Source organism: Pseudophryne corroboree, chromosome 11, assembly GCF_028390025.1.
Source record: "Pseudophryne corroboree isolate aPseCor3 chromosome 11, aPseCor3.hap2, whole genome shotgun sequence".
NCBI classification, from domain to species: Eukaryota; Metazoa; Chordata; class Amphibia; order Anura; family Myobatrachidae; genus Pseudophryne; species Pseudophryne corroboree.
Window position 1 is genome coordinate 153,537,221 of NC_086454.1, and position 18,384 is coordinate 153,555,604.

The 18,384-nt window shown below is 43.5% G+C and overlaps 1 protein-coding gene across 1 annotated transcript in view; it reads right to left on the reverse strand.

Annotated features, from left to right (window-relative positions):
• The window catches only part of LOC134968692 (uncharacterized), a gene marked incomplete at its 3' end in the record, with an annotated part of 43,365 nt that overhangs the window by 7,050 nt on the left and 17,931 nt on the right, over positions 1-18,384 (reverse strand). The window contains exons 4-5 of the mRNA XM_063944205.1: positions 8,297-8,666; positions 7,746-7,930 (exon numbers count right to left, since the gene is read on the reverse strand). Coding sequence (XP_063800275.1) covers positions 7,746-7,930; positions 8,297-8,666 — 555 coding nt within the window. The remainder of the gene's footprint in view (positions 1-7,745; positions 7,931-8,296; positions 8,667-18,384) is intronic.

Genomic DNA, 18,384 nt, shown 5'->3' on the forward strand with positions numbered 1-18,384 from the left:
CACAGTGCTGCAACAGAGCAAAATCAATACACTAAACAGAGAGGTGTTATTCATCCGTGTCCCGAACGGACATGCTATAGGTGACAATTAACCAACTGGAAAAGGACATAAGAGTCAGTCAGCGTCATCCATACCAGTAAGCAGTGTCGTGTCTAACGAGTTGACAAAGTTTCTGGCTTCTTGTGGAGTTTCAAAGAGGTAGGATTTGCCTGCATGGGTGATTCTCAGCTCGGCCGGATACAGTAATGCAAAGCAGTGGCCAAGGTCAAATAGACGCTTACAGGTTGGTGAAAACTCGCGTTTTTTTGCAGCAACTAAATAGGAAAAGTCCTGGAATAACAAGATCTTGGAGTCTTGGTACCGAAGGTCAGCACATTTCCGATAGGCTTCCATCATACGGACCTTATCAGCGTAATTAAAGATTCTCATGATGACCGGCCTGGGTCTATCTCTACTGGACTGGTGATCAGGACCAATTCGATGGACACGCTCAACCAGGACGTAGCTTGTGTCCGAGACGCAACCCAGCTCTCTTGGTTACCATTGGGAGACCAGTTTCATAAGATCGGATGTTTTCACAGATTCTGGAAGACCTATGAGGCATATATTATTTCTTCTATTGTGATTTTCCAAATCTTCAAGCTTGTCTTGTAGGGCTACTAGCAGCTTTTCCTGTGCCGTTCAGGATGACTTGGCCGCAGAAAGATCATCTTCTAAGTCAGAAATTCTTTGTTCAGCCTCGGATATCCGCTGATCGTGCGCTGTGAGTTGCGTAAGTGCAGAGTCCAAAGAATCCTTCAAAGGCACTAGCTTTTGATCCAGTAAAGATGAGAGGATATTTGTGATCTCGCTCGTAGAGAAGGATTCAGATGATTCCATGGTTGGTGTGGTCTGTGGGTGTCCCCTAGGGCTAGAACCCTGACTATATGTCGGGGAGACCGAAGCACTGTTAACTGAGCTTTCACAATTTTTGACTTTACCCGTCTGGGCCCCCCGTGGATTACGTAGTGTTTTAGACATGTATTTGTCAATAATAAGGAGCACAGAAAGAATGGTATGGCGGAGTACAGGGCTGTGATGAAAGATATCTCAGAAGGAGGTGTCTGGTCAGGGCACGCCACCTCAGAGCACTGATAGACAAGAATGGACACAGGCTAAAAGGCAGAGACTACCAGTCGGATGGATTTCCAGGTATCTTGAGAATAGGTGTATAAGCCTGAACGGCTGTATATAAAGATGAATGAAGTACAGGCAATGCTTCACCTATAAAGGCAATGAGGGGTAATTGTCGAGAGGGAAACTCCGGCTGTTAGGACTGTACAGATGTCCCAGGAGATCCTCTCCTTGGCTAAACTTAGTGCCCTAGTACCTGTATGCAAGACTCCTCCGCAAGCTAGAAGAAAGGAGCTGCAGTTCAGCAAGGCGCGCTGTCCCCTGTTGCACAGGGTGTCCTGCAGCCTCCAGCCCTCCTCCAATCTCCCCAGCCACCCCTCCATGCAAGGTGGGTAATCTATTCACAATCAGGGCCTCCAGGTATAGAATCAGGCGTGCAGCGCCTCTATTGTGTGACGCCCCGTGGAGAAGCACAGTCACGCGGGCATCCCGGCTCCAGCTCTCAGACGATGTCCCGGCTCGGGCGGCTGCCGTGCACCGCAGACCGCATGTCAGCCCCGTTACCTGGATCACAGAGCAGTTGGCCGGGGGGGCAGGCAGGTCGCAAGGCTCTGGCTAGCGGCCGCAGGGAATGTCCAGCATTGCGTCGTGCCTCACTTCTACCCGGGCTCCACCATCACCCGAGGTCCCGGCTTCCTGCTAGTGGTAGGCCTCAACCCTCACGAGCAGAGAAGCTGCCCGCCGGCTCTGCGAACCCACCATACACCGAAGGCAGAGGTATGCAGGGAGGAATGAGTGCAGCTGGGCTTTCCAAAAGTGGCTCCGTTGGCCATAATAGAAGTAACAGGCAGGAGCTCCCTGGAAGCACGTCCGTCACGATCAGCCTCCCCACTGCACGCCGGCAGAAAACATTTTTACCTCGGGACAAGATAGCCAAGGTACAGTCAAGGACTCAGGATTTGTTACACAGTCAAACAATATCAATCCACGCAGCAATGCGACTGATGGATTTGACAGTGTCAACATTCGACATGGTGGAGTATGCACAATTCCACTCAAGACCTCTGCAGCGTCTGATTGTGGCCAGATGGAATGGAATACATCAGACAATAAAGAAACAGACTATGGTACTTTCACACAAGATAAGAAAGTCATTAGCCTGGTGGCTACAAACATCCCATCTAAACAAAGGGAGACCCTTTTGGATATCAGATTGGGAGATCCTGACAACAGATGCCAATCTTCAGGGTTGGGGAGCAGTGTCTGGAAGATTATGGTTCCAGGGACAATGGACCACAGAAGAAAGTTGCCTGCCAATAAATCTGTTAGAATTTCGGGCCATATACATGGCACTGATTCAGGCAAAGGACACTCTTCAAGGAAGACCAGTCCAGATCCGCTCGGACAATGTAACGGCGGTAGCGTACCTCAACCATCAGGGAGGAACGCGCAGTCAAACAGCAATGAAGGAGGTAAGTCACATACTAAAATGGGCAGAACTCCATCTTCCAGCATTGTTCGCAGTATTCGTTCCGGGAGTCCTAAACTGGGAAGCAAACTTTCTCAGTCGACACGCCATTCAAGCAAGCAAATGGGCTCTCCATCCGGAATTCTTTCAGACTCTAGTAGACAAGTGGGGTCTGCCAGAGATAGATCTCATGGCGTCCCGTCTGAGCAACAAAGTACCCGTATACGGGTCAAGAACAAAGGATCCTGGAGCAATCTTTGTGGACGCCCCTGTCAGTGAAATGGGATTTTCATCTGGCGTATCTGTTTCCTCCGATCATCCTGCTACCCAGGGTGGTGAGGAAGATAAAAGAAGCAAAGGGTGCCGTGATTCTAATAGCTCCGGCTTGGCCCAGAAGGCATTGGTACACAGATCTGCAGAGAATGTCGATGGATGCTCCACTTCTGCTCCCTCAACATCCACGTCTACTAATGCAGTGTCCCTGTTACCACAGGCATCTGGATCGACTATCGTTGACGGCATGGCTGTTGAAACCTCTATCCAGAAGTCAAGAGGATTCTCACAACAGGTAGTTCAAACAATGCTCAGAGCACGGAAACCCTCCTCAGCTCGCATTTATCACCAAATATGGCAGGCCTATATTCATTGGTGCAGTGAAAGCAGTGCCGTAACTAGACATTTTAGCGCTGTGTGCAAGAAATGGCATCAGCGCCCACCCCTATGTAAAATAGGGGCAGTGCGCGCCGTGCCAGCGCCCAAAAAATATAGGGGCGTGGCTTCATGGGGAAGGGGTTTGGCAACAAAATAATACTAATTCATATTACGGTGCACAGTAATCTCCATTATTCAAATTATGCAGCACAGTTGCGCCATTGCACCAGGTAGAGCCCTTTTTACACATTACGGCGAGTCCACTTTTTTTACACAATATGGCAGACAGTCCACATTTTTACACATTACGGCAGACAGCGTCCCCTGTTTACACATTACGGTACACGTCTCCCTTTTTTACACATTACAGCAGACATCGTCCCCCTCTTTGTACATTACGGCAGACATCGTCCCCTTTTTACACATTACGGCAGACAGTCCCCCTTTTTACACTTTTAAAGCAGATAGCGTCCCCTTTTTTACAGATTACAGCAGCAGAGTCCCCCTTTTTACACATTATGGCAGCAGAATCCCCTTTTTTACACAGTAGGCAGGCAGAGTCCCCTTTTTACACATTATGGCAGCAGAGTCCCCCTTTTTACACAAATGTATGCATTGTATGGCAGCCTGCACGCACCAGTAGGGGATACTATGGTGCTGATGAGGCTCTGTGTGAAAGGTTGTGTCTGTGTTCCCCCTGTGTGAAGCTTCCAGAGCCTGCTTACACAAAGTATGAGGGAACCACACAACAGAGGTGGTAAAAAAGGTGTACCTCGCGGTCACTCTCAGAGGAAGACAGTATGCAAGCACCCCCAGCCGTGATAGAAACCAGACTGCACTCTCACATCCTTTAAGCTGCCTGCGCTGCTAGCAAAAGAGTTGTGACTGGGGGATAGTGAATACAGAGCAGGGCAGCTGGAGTGCGGCACGTCCTTCAGGGAGAGGCTGGCAGCGCTGGTACCTGTAATAGCGCCGGGAAGCTGGTCCCGTGTAGTGAATACAGAGCAGGGCAGCTGGAGTGCGCAACATCCTGCAGGGAGAGGCTGGCAGTGCTGGTACCTGTAATAGTGCCGGGAAGCTGGTCCCCTGTAGTGAATACAGAGCAGGGCAGCTGGAGTGCAGCACGTCCTGCAGGGAGAGGCTGGCAGCGCTGGTACCTGTAATAGCGCCGGGAAGCTGGTCCCCTGGGCGGCTGTCACAGCCGCATCTACAAGAGACCAGAACAGAGAGCACAGCACCCAAAAGTGAAAGCAGCATCGAGAGACCAGCCAATCCTGGGCCAGCTCTCAGTGGCCAAATGGAGTTATGACAGCCTGAAGCGGGGACTAAGCAGCAGTGAGGAGATTATGAGTTTGTAAGTGTGACTGTGATCTGCATCGGGCGGACAATGCTAGTTTGGCGTGGGTGGCCCTGCGGGTGTTGCTGACGGTTCTGCGCCTACAGTGCATATGTGCTGTGTGCCAGGCACCGCTGGCACACACCTAGTTACGGCTCTGAGTAAAAGAAATATGGACCCAAAATCTTTCCAGATTTCTAGGGTCTTAGATTTCCTTCAGGCGGGAATGGATAAAGGTTTGAAGGTGGCTTCCTTGAGAGTACAAGTATCAGCATTGACTGTATGGTTCCAAAAGAAAATTGCCAATTTACAGGATGTGCGTACTTTCTTCCAGGGAATGCTGCACATTCAACCTCCCTTTGTTCCTCCTACAGTGCCTTGGGACTTAAATTTAGTCCTGAAAGCTCTTCAAGTTGCTCCATTTGAACCACTTAATAAAGTGGATCTTAAATGGTTGACAGCTAAAGTTCTCTTTCTACTAACTATGGCATCAGCTAGAAGAGTATCAGATTTAGGAGCACTTTCTTGTCGTTCTCTTTTTCTGACTTTTTATCCAGATAAAGCAATTCTAAGAACTAGATCTGGGTATCTTCCGAAGGTGGTGTCTAAATTCTACCTTAATGAAGAAACTGTAGTCCCAGCTTTTCAGGTATCGGGACTTTCTGCGGGAGATGCGTCGCTGGACGTAGTCCGGGCATTAAGGATCTACGTGGATCGTACCAGTGCCACCAGAAAGACAGATTCTCTCTTCATTCTCTACGGATTTCACAAGAGAGGATGGCCTGCTACTAAACAGAAGCTGGCAAGATGGCTTTGAGTGACAATTTCAGAACCATATTCTCGAGCTGGTCTCCCTGTGCCGGATAATGTCTCTGCACACTCAACTCGTAAGGTAGATCCTTCATGGGCAGCACAAAATGGTGCTTCAGCAGAACAGATATGTAAGGCAGCCACATGGTCTTCCATTAACACATTAATAAGACATTATTTCTTGGATACTTTTGCCTCTCATGACGCTGAATTCGGGCGAAAGGTTCTCCTGTCCAATCAGGAGCGTCCCCACTCCTGGCGATATTAAGTCCCTAAAGAACATTTTCCTCTGAAGCCGAACGTAAGAGGAGGAGGGGCTTTGTGATGCGCATGTTTTAGAGAAAGTTGCCGTATTGTTTTCCGCAATACTAGATAGGAATTCCATATGGTATGTGTCCCATATAGCCATCAAAATTGCTGCCATAGAGGGGATAGTTTGGGATTTCCAGTGATGCGCAATCTTGCACTTCACTGCACAAGTGACATGCCAGATAAGTTTCTGATGTGATTTAACTGCATCACAAATGAAGCGAGGAAATAGATGGGGCGAAGGGAATATCTACTTCTGTGATGCGTAAAATCAGCCTGCGAATCGATTTCCATAAAGGAGAAATTTTGGGACAGTCCCAGAAAATATGGAGCAGGGTGCCCTCCATCCCACAACCTCGCCAACAGAGATCTGAAGTAGACGGGAAAATACGCTTTAATCGTGTTGGGACTAAATACCAGCGTACATATATTTTAAATGAGTTTTCCCTGTGTCTAATAGCAGTGTAGGAAGCTACAAGGCTTTGCCTTATTTGGGTCCATGTGTCAGGGCCTAGTTGTTCATGTATATCAGTTTCCCAAGCCATCTTGTGTACTGCAAGAGGAGATAGTTTATGATTAAGCAAAGTCTGATCTACTGTTGAGATTAGGCCTTTTGAGGGGGAGCGGAAAAAACATAACGATTCAAGGGTAGTCCAAACCGTTGAACTACATGAATGTAGCCAAGATGAGTGGAAGCTACGAAGCTGTAAATATTGGTAAAAACATTGAGGGGGCAATTTATATCTGTCTTGTAATGTTGCAAATGATGGGAAAGAGCGTGAAGGAGCTATATCATTGATAAAAAGTAAATTATGTATACGCCAGTTTTTAAAAGCTTGGCTATCTTTACCGTCAGGAAAAGCTGAGTTATCCCAAAGTGGAAACAGTGTAGGGGGAGGAGAGCAGCAAATAAGCTTTGCTAATTCTGTCTCACAAAGATAGAGTGAATGTTATAGTCAGGTACCTTGATAGAGTAGTGGGTCTTTGGGTACGGGGAATCCACAATAAAGAGGAAACGGAACTCATCTGAACTAATGCCGATTCCAATTGAACCCATCTACATGTAGATATGTTGGTATGCCATTGAATTGCTTGAGAAAGGTGAGCCGCATAGAAGTACAATTTCAAGTTTGGAACACCCAGTCTCCCCTCCTTCGCTCCACTATAAAGAGTTTTAAGACATACTCGCGGTCGTTTGCCAGACCACAAAAATAGAGTACATTTTTCCTGCAGAGTTAATAAAACGTGTGATGGAATAGTGATTGGAAGCGCTTGGAAAAGGTATAAGAGGCAAGGCAAAATGTTCATTTTTAAGGCATTCACTCGTCCCATCCATGAAATAAATTGCCCTGTCCATTTATTAAGATCTGCAGCTATAGCATTAATCAGCCTAGGATAGTTAGCTGCGAATAGTTGGGAATATTTTTTAGTGAGGTGAATACCTAAATATGTCATATAAGATTGTCCCCAATCGAAGGTAACGTTCAAGGTTAAAGAATGTTTCAGGGAACTAGAGAGATAAAGGTCTAAAACCCCTGTTTTCGTAGTATTAATTATAAAGTTTGAAACATCGCCAAATTCTTGCAGAATCTGAAAAAGGTTGGGTAAAGCTATAAGGGGATTAGAAAGAGTGAGGAGGATGTCGTCTGCGTAAAGGGATATTTAAAATTCCACTGATCCTATTGTGATACCTGAGACATCCGGACTATTTCTGATTCTGGAAGCTAAAGGGTCTACCATGAGGGCGAAAATTAGAGGGGAGAGGGGGCAGCCCTGTCTAGTACCAGTTTTTATTGTGAAAGATTGTGAAATAAGACCGTTAACCAAAACACAGGCAGAGGGGGAATTATAGAGAGAATTAACTCCCGTTAGAAACCTGTCGTTAAAACCAAAATGTTGAAGGGTCCGATGCATATAGAGCCATGAAACTCGATCGAGCGCTTTTTCTGCATCTAAACCAATTATCAGAGAAGGGGTTTTGTAGTAATCTGCAAAGTGAATAGTATCAAGAGCTCTTATAATATTATCAAAAGCCTGTCTGCCCGAAATGAATCCCACCTGATCTGGATGAACCAAGTGGGAGATCATCCCAGTAAGACGATTAGCTAGAGTTTTTGCGAATAATTTTAAGTCAGAGTTTAAAAGTGATATAGGACGGTAGTTACCACACATAGTAGGGTCTCGATCAGGTTTGGGGATAACAACTATCTCCGCTTTGGTGGTGGCACTATCAAATGATGTACCTGACAAAATATCATAAAAAAAATATTTTAAGAAGGGTAACAGTGACCCTTTAAATTTCTTGTAGTAAAGAGCAGGTAAGCCACCTGGGCCAGGAGCCGATGAGTTCCTGAGAGATTTAATTGTATATTCAATCTCTTCAGTTGTAAATACCGCATTTAGAGAATGAAGTTGTTCATCGGATAACTTCGGGAGAGAACAACTAGATAGAAATGTATCAATACGATCCTGTAAGGTTATATTATCCACTGAGTTGGGGATATTATATGCCTGATAAAACTCTTTAAAACATTAAGCAATTTTCTGTGGATGATAAATCTGTTTATGTTGCGAGTCGTGCAAAGAAAGGATTCTGTTTCTTTGTTTACTAGCACGTAGTCGAGCAGCCAAGAGAGAATCTGCCTTATCTCCTTTCACATAAAATTTATAATGTAACCATCTCATGGTTTTGGCTGCTTTAGCAGAAAGGATTTGGTACAGCTGACCTTTGAAAGCTAAAAGTTTTCTGTAAATCGAGCGTTTAGGGGTCTGTTGGTGTTTAATCGTCAGAGCCTCTATCTGACGCTCCATATCTGTAATAGCTTGTATGTCTTTTAATTTTTGAGCCTTAGCCAGGGAGATAAAGTGACCCCGAATAGAGGCTTTGTGCGCTTCCCATACTATAGCTGAAGACATTCCTTCAGTGGTGTTGAAAGTGAAGTATTCATCCAAAAATTTCTCAGTTTGAGTCACAAATTCCTGTTTCAGAAGGAGAGAAGAATTCAGTCTTCATCGGAAAGAGGAAGGTGGAGGAATCGTGGAAGAGATAGACAGGGAGATCGCCAAATGATCAGACCACACAATTGGAGTAACCCAAGCTTTGGATATTCTGTGAACAGAGCTGGCGTCTACCAAAAAAATATCAATTCTAGAGTGCAAAACATGAGGAATAAAATAATGCGTGTACGTAAGTTCAGAGGGATACAATATTCACGCATCAAATAGGCCCTGAGAGGTTATAGTGTCAGCTAATCTTCTAGATTCTCTTATCGTGGAGGGGCTTGGGTTTCCAGTTTGGGAGCGATCCCAATGTAGGTCAGGGACTGCGTTAAAGTCACCCCCGATAACAAAACGTCCTTTGACTGACTTCTCTAATCGAGGGAAAAAGTCCTTGTGAAAGGTACCCTGCTCCAAATTAGGGAAATATACTGAGGCTACCATCAAATATGAGTGACCTAAGTGTAGAACAAGAATATTAAAGCGGTCAGAAAAGGATTGTTCTATTGTATAGGTTAGTGTATTATGAAGTAAAATATCCGTACCTTTTTGTTTTTTATCTGCAGAAGAATAAAAAGCCTGAGGGCAGGCATGAGTTGCTAAAAATGGATGGGAAGTTTTGAAATGAGTCTCCTGCAGGAGAATTGCTACTTAAAAAATTGTAAGGCCATAGTATGCTTACGTGGAGAATTTAGACCATTGACAGTTAGGGTTAAAATAGTCAAAGTCATGGTGGGAACCAGAAAAAGGAGTAGCTAAAAATAACTCTGATATACTGCATTGTCGAGTGCAACTGCATTGGGGTAGGATGGGAAAACCTATAGGAAAAGAAAACGGGGAAAAGGGGGAAGTGGTTCATGGACCAACAGTGAAACAGAATATGGTTGCAGTCTCGAGAACACGACAAACAGCACGATAGTCCAGTCCCAACTGTAAAGAAAAGACCTATGGTGCTGTGGGGGTGGGCTAGTAAGGTGAAAAAAAACTAGCCATACAGGAAACAAGCCTACTATTATAAGAGAATAAGATACAGTCATATTCATGATGTAGGCAAAAAGGCGAAGCTGGGTAGACCCTTAAAACATCGTCAAACACTAAACATTGAAAGCTTTTTGTCTATGCAATACCAGTTGAAACTAAACCAGAGTAACATAACAGATCAATTGTCGATAATCAAAAAGTATGAACATCCCGACAAGACAAAACATTGGAATGTTAGCATTGGAGATAGAAATTTCACATAAGTCTCCGAGATCTCATAACCGATAACAATAGGATCAGAACATGAAACTCCCCTGAACGGAGGCATGGGACACCAGAGCCACAATAAATTCAGGATATGTACATATCCCTGCTGAAACAGGCAGGAAATATCGTCCTGAAGACTGACACTCCGAGAGAGTGTCATCCCTGAACAACAGCCGTAACCCCCATGCCCACGACCAGAGAGAGACCATCAATCATAAAAAATAAAATAAAATAAAAAACCACATGCTACATGTATGTTATATATGTTTAACACCTGGAAAAGAAGAGTCAGACAAAAAGAATAAAACAATTCCAAGTCAATAATCTGAAAGAGTGGGAGAGGGCAGATTATGAGGTCGACCATTCAGCCAGCGGAGGGGATTTTGACTTAGTAACATAGTAACATAGTATTTGAGGTTGAATAGAGGCAAATTGCCCGTGTTCAACCTGTTTTAAGTTGTGATGATTCTACATACTTGCTAAATAATGTTTTATGACTAGTTAGCTACTATAACTCATGTTACCCCTGGATTAACCACGTTGATATTTTAAGGATTATAACCTTGGATAGCTATTTCATTTAGACATTTATCCATTCCTTTTTTAAATCCAATTACAGAGTCCGCCATTACCACCTTCCCTGGCAGGGAATTCCACATCCTAATTGCTCTAACAGTGAAGAACCCTTTCCTCCGTTGCGTTCAGAACTTTCTCTCTTCCAGTCGCAGCGAGTGCCCACGTGTCCTAAACTGTGTTCTTTTAATAAATAATTCCTCTGATAACTCTTTGTGATGTCCCTTTACATATTTGAAGATATTAATAATATCTCCTCTTAGGTGCCTCTTTTCTAGTGTATACATATTCAGCCTAGTAAGTCTATCCTTATAGTCAAGTCCTTCTAGGCCTTTAATCAATTTAGTAGCTCGCCTTTGAACACTTTCGAGTTCACTGATGTCTTTTTTTATACAATGGTGCCAAAAACTGAACACAATATTCCAGGTGCGGACGTACCAATGCCTTATACAGCAGCATGATTACATCTGAGTCCCTTGTCTCAATTCCCCTTTTTATGCACGCTAGCACCTTACTTGCCTTCTTTACTGCGTTTTGACATTGTGTACGGTTATTAAGCCTATTATCAATGAATACCCCCAAATCTTTTTCCAACTCTGTTTCCCCTAGGCGTTCCCAATTTAATATGTAGGATGCATTTGTTTTTAGTCCCAAAATGCATAACCTTGCATTTGTCTGTATTGAACCTCATTTTCCATTTAGACACCCAGAGTTCAAGTTTAGATAGATCATTCTGCAAGGACTCCACATCCAATTCTGAATTAATTACCTTACACAGTTTAGTATCATCTGCAAAGATTGACACTGTGCTTTCCAGGCCTATTTCTAGGTCAATGATAAATATGTTGAAAAGTAGTGGTCCGAGTACGGACCCTTGTGGTATTCCGCTGACTACTGGGGACCAGGTTGAGGACTTCCCGTTGACCACTACTCGCTGTACCCTGCTATCCAACCAGCTGCTTATCCATGTGCAAATAGTTTTTCCTAGGCCAATCTCCTTTAATTTGATCATCAGTCTCCTGTGAGGAACTGTATCGAAGGCTTTTGCAAAATCTAGGAAGACCACATCCACTGCTTTTCTTGATCAAGATTATTGCTCACTTCCTCGTAGAAGCTAATTAAGTTAGTCTGACATGACCTGTCCCTCACAAACCCATGCTGGTTCTTGCTAATAATCCTAGCGGACTTTAGATACTTCTATATGACGTCCCTTAGAATTCCTTCCAATGTTTTCCCCACTATAGATGTTAAACTAACTGGTCTGTAGTTTCTCTGAAGATTTTTGGATCCCTTTTTAAATAATGGCACTACCTCAGCTATACGGCAATCCTTCGGTACCATGCCTGATCTAATTGAACTATTGAAAATCAAGTATAGGGGTCGTGCCAGTTGTGAACTAAGCTCCATAAGAACCCTCGGGTGAAGTCCATCAGGACCAGGTGATTTATTAATCTTAATTTTGCTTAGTCTCTCCCGGACTACTTCTTTGCTTAAACAAGTATCTAACCATGAATCATTACTGTCACAATTGTTATGCTCTACTCCCACCATCAGTTCTTCACTGGTGAAAACTCATGAAAAGAATTTGTTCAGTATTTCTGCTTTTATTTCGTCATTTATCAATTCTCCTAATTCATCTTTTAATGGACCTATATTCTCCTTTTTTAACCTTTTACCGTTTATGTATTTAAAAAACTTTTTAGGATTGGTTTTACTCTCTATAGCGATTTGCTTTTCATTTTCCATTTTAGCTGCTCTTATTGCTTTTTTGCATTTCTTAATACACTCCTTGTAATACTGGAAAGACTCCTCCTTTCCATTAGATTTAAATGCTTTGAAAGCCCGCTTTTTTTAATCCATTTCTGCCTTAACTTTCTTGTTAAGCCACATCGGTTTGAGTTTAATACTCCTGCATTTACTGCCCATGGGAATAAAGTTATGAATATTGCTATCCAGCAACCCTTTTAAACATCCCACATTTCCGAAGTGTTCTTGTTATTAAACAGAACCTCCCACTCTATGTCGTTAAGTGCACATCTAAGCATACTGAAATTAGCCTTCATAAAGTTAAAAGATGTTAAAAAATGTCGAATGTGATCATATAGTGATCACTATTACCCAAAGACTCCCCAACTTTAGTGTTTGATATAATGTCCACATTATTAGTAATTACTAGATCCAGGGTAGTTTTACCCCTAGTTGGGTCCTCGACTAATTGAGACAAGTAGTGATCCCTAAACATATTTAAGAACCTGCTGCCCTCGCTTTAGCACATGAATCGTTACTCCAGTTTATATCCGGGTAATTAAAATCCCCAATCACAAGGATGTCCCCCAATCCCGCAGCCATTTTGATTTGCTGCAATAGTTGTTCTTCCTCATGTATGCTAATATCCAGCTGTTTGTAGCACGTGCCTGATAAAGCTAAATATTTATCTTATATAAAACCCTTTATGAGGTCTAAGAACACTGTACGTTATTCACGTATGGAGTACCGTAAGGGTACGCTCGTTGCGTAGCAATCGCTTAGCCGTAGTCGAGACGCTCAAGCGTCACGTTCGCTCACGGCCAAGAGATCACAGGCAGGCACGCTATTGGCTGCCGGCTAACGTAATGATTCGCTATAGCGTAGCGGACGCTCGGGACCACGAGGAGATCACCAGCGGCGCTGACGCTCACAATGTTAAACCTTTATATCTAAACCATAAACAATGTAATATGCTGTAAAGCCTTAGTGTAGAGATAGGGTGTAGATGCAACCTAGTGTAACCTTATTAACTTAAAAGCTGTTTGAGCGTCACCGACGCTCTGTGAATACTTAACACTACAAGAAATACACAGATACCTGGGCTTAGGGTCCAACGCCTAATATATATATATATATTATGAATGATATACTTGCAAAAGAATTAACACAATACAAGTCATACACTACAATATAACATAGACTACCTAACCAGATAACTACACAGGAAATACAATACAATACAATTATGTTTTAAGGGAAAATAAGAGAGAAAGAGGAGAAGAGAGAGATATAGAGAGAAATGGCTCACAATAACAGTAAGAACAATATGATTGCGGAGAAACACTTACGCACAAGGGGAACGATCGCATGCGCCTCTGGACATCCAGCTCCCGATTTTCAGCAATGATAACCGTTGAAGAGTGAGCTGGATGTGATCGGCTTGTCTATTTATGCCCCACACACAATACAATTCAATGGTCCCTACAATCTCATTGTTCATTGGACACAGGAATTCGGCTTCGCATTATAACAAAAGGTCATAGGTTGATTCATACAGGTGGGCTGTGATGATTTCCAACAGCTCAGGTGGGTGGGATACTGGGTTTCCCGCCGCATGGCTAAGTAAGAGCAAATAATAGTAAATGGACATAAACTTCTTATGTCCATAACTATTCGCACGAGCGATTAATCCGCTCCAAACCAACACCGGAATATTGCTAATTAAATACTCTTCCGATGGGTACTAAACACCACTGTATGACTCCTGTTAGACCCTTCGTACAATACAAAGAGGGATCCCTCTGTCCAGGAACATGCTATATTAACTAAACTTTCAGAATCTATCAAAGGGACCATGATCTACAAAATACATTATATAGTTAAAATATGTAACGATTGAGTCGCACGCTACGATCACATAAACTCTACCATAAATACGCATACCGTGCGCCTGCGGGTGCCCGCGACTGTGAGTATGCGCACGCACGGGAGAGCGTACGCATGCGCAGCGCGGACGTGTATGAGGTGCAAATATGGCAGTGTGTATAGAGATATTTTTCTGACTTTGACAGTCCACCCTTTGGCAGTCAACAATAACTGCCACCTTCTAAAACATTTCAAAAAGAGAAAAATATATGTCAGGGGTTAATACATTTCCATGGTTGGGTAAGGGAGGAGAGAGGAGAAGGTGTGAAGAGGGTATGACCTAGTGAGATAGTAGAAGCATGTGTGTATGAATCCATGTTTGGGGGGGTCATGTATCATCGTGCCGTACGTGTTGTACATCAAGCTTCGAGGCATTGCGAAGTATACATTTGAATTCCTTCTTATCCCGTGGTACGGGTCTGTGGATGGGCTGTCAAACTTTACCGAGCTCTTTTTGGCTTTTGGTTGTAACAAAATTGGGGAGCACATTTTAGTTGATGATACATGAATGGGGGAATATGTGATTGCTGATATCTGTGCCTGTATTCCCTATACTATGTGTGTAATTACCTGAAGGTTGTAGAGATGAAGAAAAGACATAATTACGGTAAATGCAGAGGTATTCTATGTCAGGTAAATGAACATTTGTCGGTTGAAGTCTTGTTCGGTGTCTGTTGAATGCAGTCTTCTTTGTGCTTTTGCCCATAAGGTGCGAGCAAAAGCTTTGTCAATGTCCATAGATTTACAAAAGTGTTGGGCTAGCGTAATTTTAAAATTTCTAGGGAAACTGGGGATCTATGGCAAAGTTCATCAAAAATCTGTGTATCAGGTTGTCAAAGCTTCTTCTTTAATCCATCTGTTGTCTGTATATCGGCTCATCAAATTCCTCGTCCAAGTGGGTCTTTTTACCTTGGAGGAAACGGAAAAACAGGTGAAAGAAACGGACCGTAGAAATCGCATTTTCATCACATCATTGTTTCTACATTTGGGTCATAAATCAAATCCATTGGAATTACAGTTTCCTCACTCCTCAGACTCATTACCCTAGTACGACGATTGCACTTCATTAAAGCCTGACCGCATCTAAATATCAAACCAATTGATATGACAACACCTAAGATACATAGAAGAAACTTCCCAACATCCATTATGACTCCTTGAGCCCAGTCTCCTAAACCAGAGAACCAATTTCGTGGGTTCAACCATGACACCCAACCAGTCAGCTCATTACCTACAGCAGCGAGAGTGAGATTGTGTCTCCTGCGAAATTCCCACTTCAGTTGGAGAATATCGTCCATCTTTTGGTCTATGACCTCGACCGGGTCCTCGGTGCTATTCGTAATATATGTGCAACATTTCACGCCGTATTGTGTTGCCAGTGTGACACAATATCCGCCTGTTACTGCTGTGAGGTAATTAAGAACCATTCTATGCTGTACCAGTTCTGTTTTATAAGCTTGAAGTTCTCTTCCAGTATACCTAAACGTGTCATCATACATTTCAGTGATATTATCTAACAAATTTGCAAGCGCAGATATGTATTTATAATTCAACACTCCTCTGGCGGTGCGAGTGATGTCTAACGCGATTAGAAACTGAATCCCGGTGGATTCATGGATCATGTCAGAGGCCGGATGCTCTGTTCTTTCTATCAGGTGCCGTTTAACTACGTGCTCGTAATGGGTGTGAGTATAAGGAGTTTGGGCAACACGGTGTATGTCTTTCATTTTGTCATGTGATACAGTCATTACTTCAGGCAGTACTTTTCCAATATAACACAATCCCTCAGAGTTTGGGGCAAGCCACTTATACGCCTTTCTCCCGCATATGAAATATGCATCATCGGGGAGAACATATGGGACGGAGTAGGACATAACCATATTACACACCTTCCATGTGAAATCTCCTAACCCTAATTCTTCCATCTGCTTAGTACACGTATCAGGTTGTACGATATGTGCACAGTATCCTGGTGATACCTCTCCAACTCTCGTAATCCTATTTCCTAAGGTATACCTATATCGGAAAGATTTTCCTCTACTGGCTATGTGGCGTATAAGCTCTGTATCTGTAGGCATTCTATCTGCTCTATGCGAAAAGGTCATGGTTTGGTTACTCCATGATACTTCCCAATTTCCTGGCTTTCGGGGATTGGAGATGTTAAAACATAATAGGGACCTATCCACATGGTATTGGTGGAGCTTCAAACTAGGAGGGCTGGAGATATTAAACCTCCTGTCCACCGGTCTCCCACCACTTAACTCAAGTACCTCCCCTAACGTTAAAGGAAATGGTACTAGCCCTGATTTGCTATGACCTTGAGGTACTTGAGAGCATACCCAACAATCTGTTTTATTTAACACACTACCCACTAAGGAGTGATAGTCACTCAATGGATGCCGGTCCATATGGATATTAAAACTGGATTGGCATTTCTTAATGCACCCATCCTCCACTACGTTGTCACAGAGCCTACAGATACAGTTTTCTTCAGCTAACAATCCTTCACAATTCCTTCTATTGTCAATGCTATCGGATCGTTTTCTGATACTCGCCTTTACTTGTTGGTTAAGTTGTTCTTGAAAATTACGCCTCCATCTTTATCATCAGAACCCATTCCAGAACCTCTCTCGACCTCCATGGTACTCTCGCCGGAACAGACTGCTCTGGTCAACATCATGGTCAACAGGAAAATCCGGATCACAGTCTCTTGGGGCAAGTCCATCTTGTAGGAGGAAACGGAGAAGAATGAGAAGGGGGAAAAAATAATTTGAGGGAGAGGGGATGGGAAGTTGGAGAAAAACAATAAAAGGGAACAGGGGATCGACAACTGCTTTTGGTCTTGTGATTTTCAATGCTCAGGTGCCGCCTCAATCCTCCTGGAACAGACACTCCAGTGATACAACCTCTACCGTCTGTTCCTTATCACGGGACCTCTCTGGATCAGCAACCTTCTTACAGTGGGACGAATGAACCCAAGTCTCTCTCTCAGCAACCTTCAATGCTGTAGTGCTAGTCAATAAGACCTGGTATGGTCCTTCCCATCTGTCAATAAGGCAACCTGAGCGTAGAAAATTCCGTATCATTACATAATCCCCAGGTTCAATGTCATGACAATTACTATCTGGTAAATCAGGAATCACCAACTTCAGATTATCATTTTGATTCCTTAACTGTTTACTCATGTTAATCAAGTATTTTACAGTCACTTCATTGTTACACTTCAAATCATCCTGAGGGTTAATCATAACATGCGGTTGTCGACCAAACAAGATTTCAAAGGGAGACAGATTAAGAGGGCACCTGGGAGTGGTTCTGATGCTGTACAGTACAATGGGTAAAGCTTCTGGCCATGTCAATCCTGTCTCTGCCATCACTTTACTCAGTTTATTTTTAATAGTGCTGTTCACTCATTCCACTTTCGCACTCGCCTGTGGACGGTATGGAGTGTGCAGCTTGCTATCAATTCCCATCAATTTACACATTCCTTGAAAGACATCACCTGTAAAATGGGTACCCCTATCGCTCTCAATTATTCTAGGGATACCGTATCTACATACAAATTCCTGCACAATTTTCTTAGCAGTAAACATAGCGGTATTTGTGGCCGCCGGAAATGCTTCGACCCAATTTGAGAAAACATCTATACAAACAAGTACATATTTCAAATTTCGACAAGGGGGTAATTGAATAAAGTCAATCTGTATTACCTGGAAAGGGCCGCCGGCAGGTGGGATATGAGATGGTTCTGTAGGTATTGCCTTTCCGATGTTCTTTCTCAAACAGGTAAGGCATGACATTGCTCTTTTACTCGCATGAGATGAAAATCCTGGGGCACACCAATATGCTCTTACCAACTTGCACATCCCTTCCTTGCCCAGATGAGTCAGCCCGTGAGCTGCCTCAGCTAAACATGGAAGGTATGCTCTGGGGGCCACTGGTTTACCGTGTCCATCCGTCCAGAGTCCTGAGGACTCCTGGTCATATCCTTTTGCCTTCCAGACTGCCTTTTCCTGTGTGGAACACAAATTTTGCATCTCACACAACTTCTGTGTGTTGATGGTATTAAATACCATCAGTTGTGTGGTGTCTGTCTGTCTGGGGGTACCAGCTGCTAACTTAGCAGCTTCGTCTGCTCGGCTGTTACCAAGTGATACTGGGTCTTGGCTATATGTGTGTGCTTTACATTTGATAACAGCCACTCTGT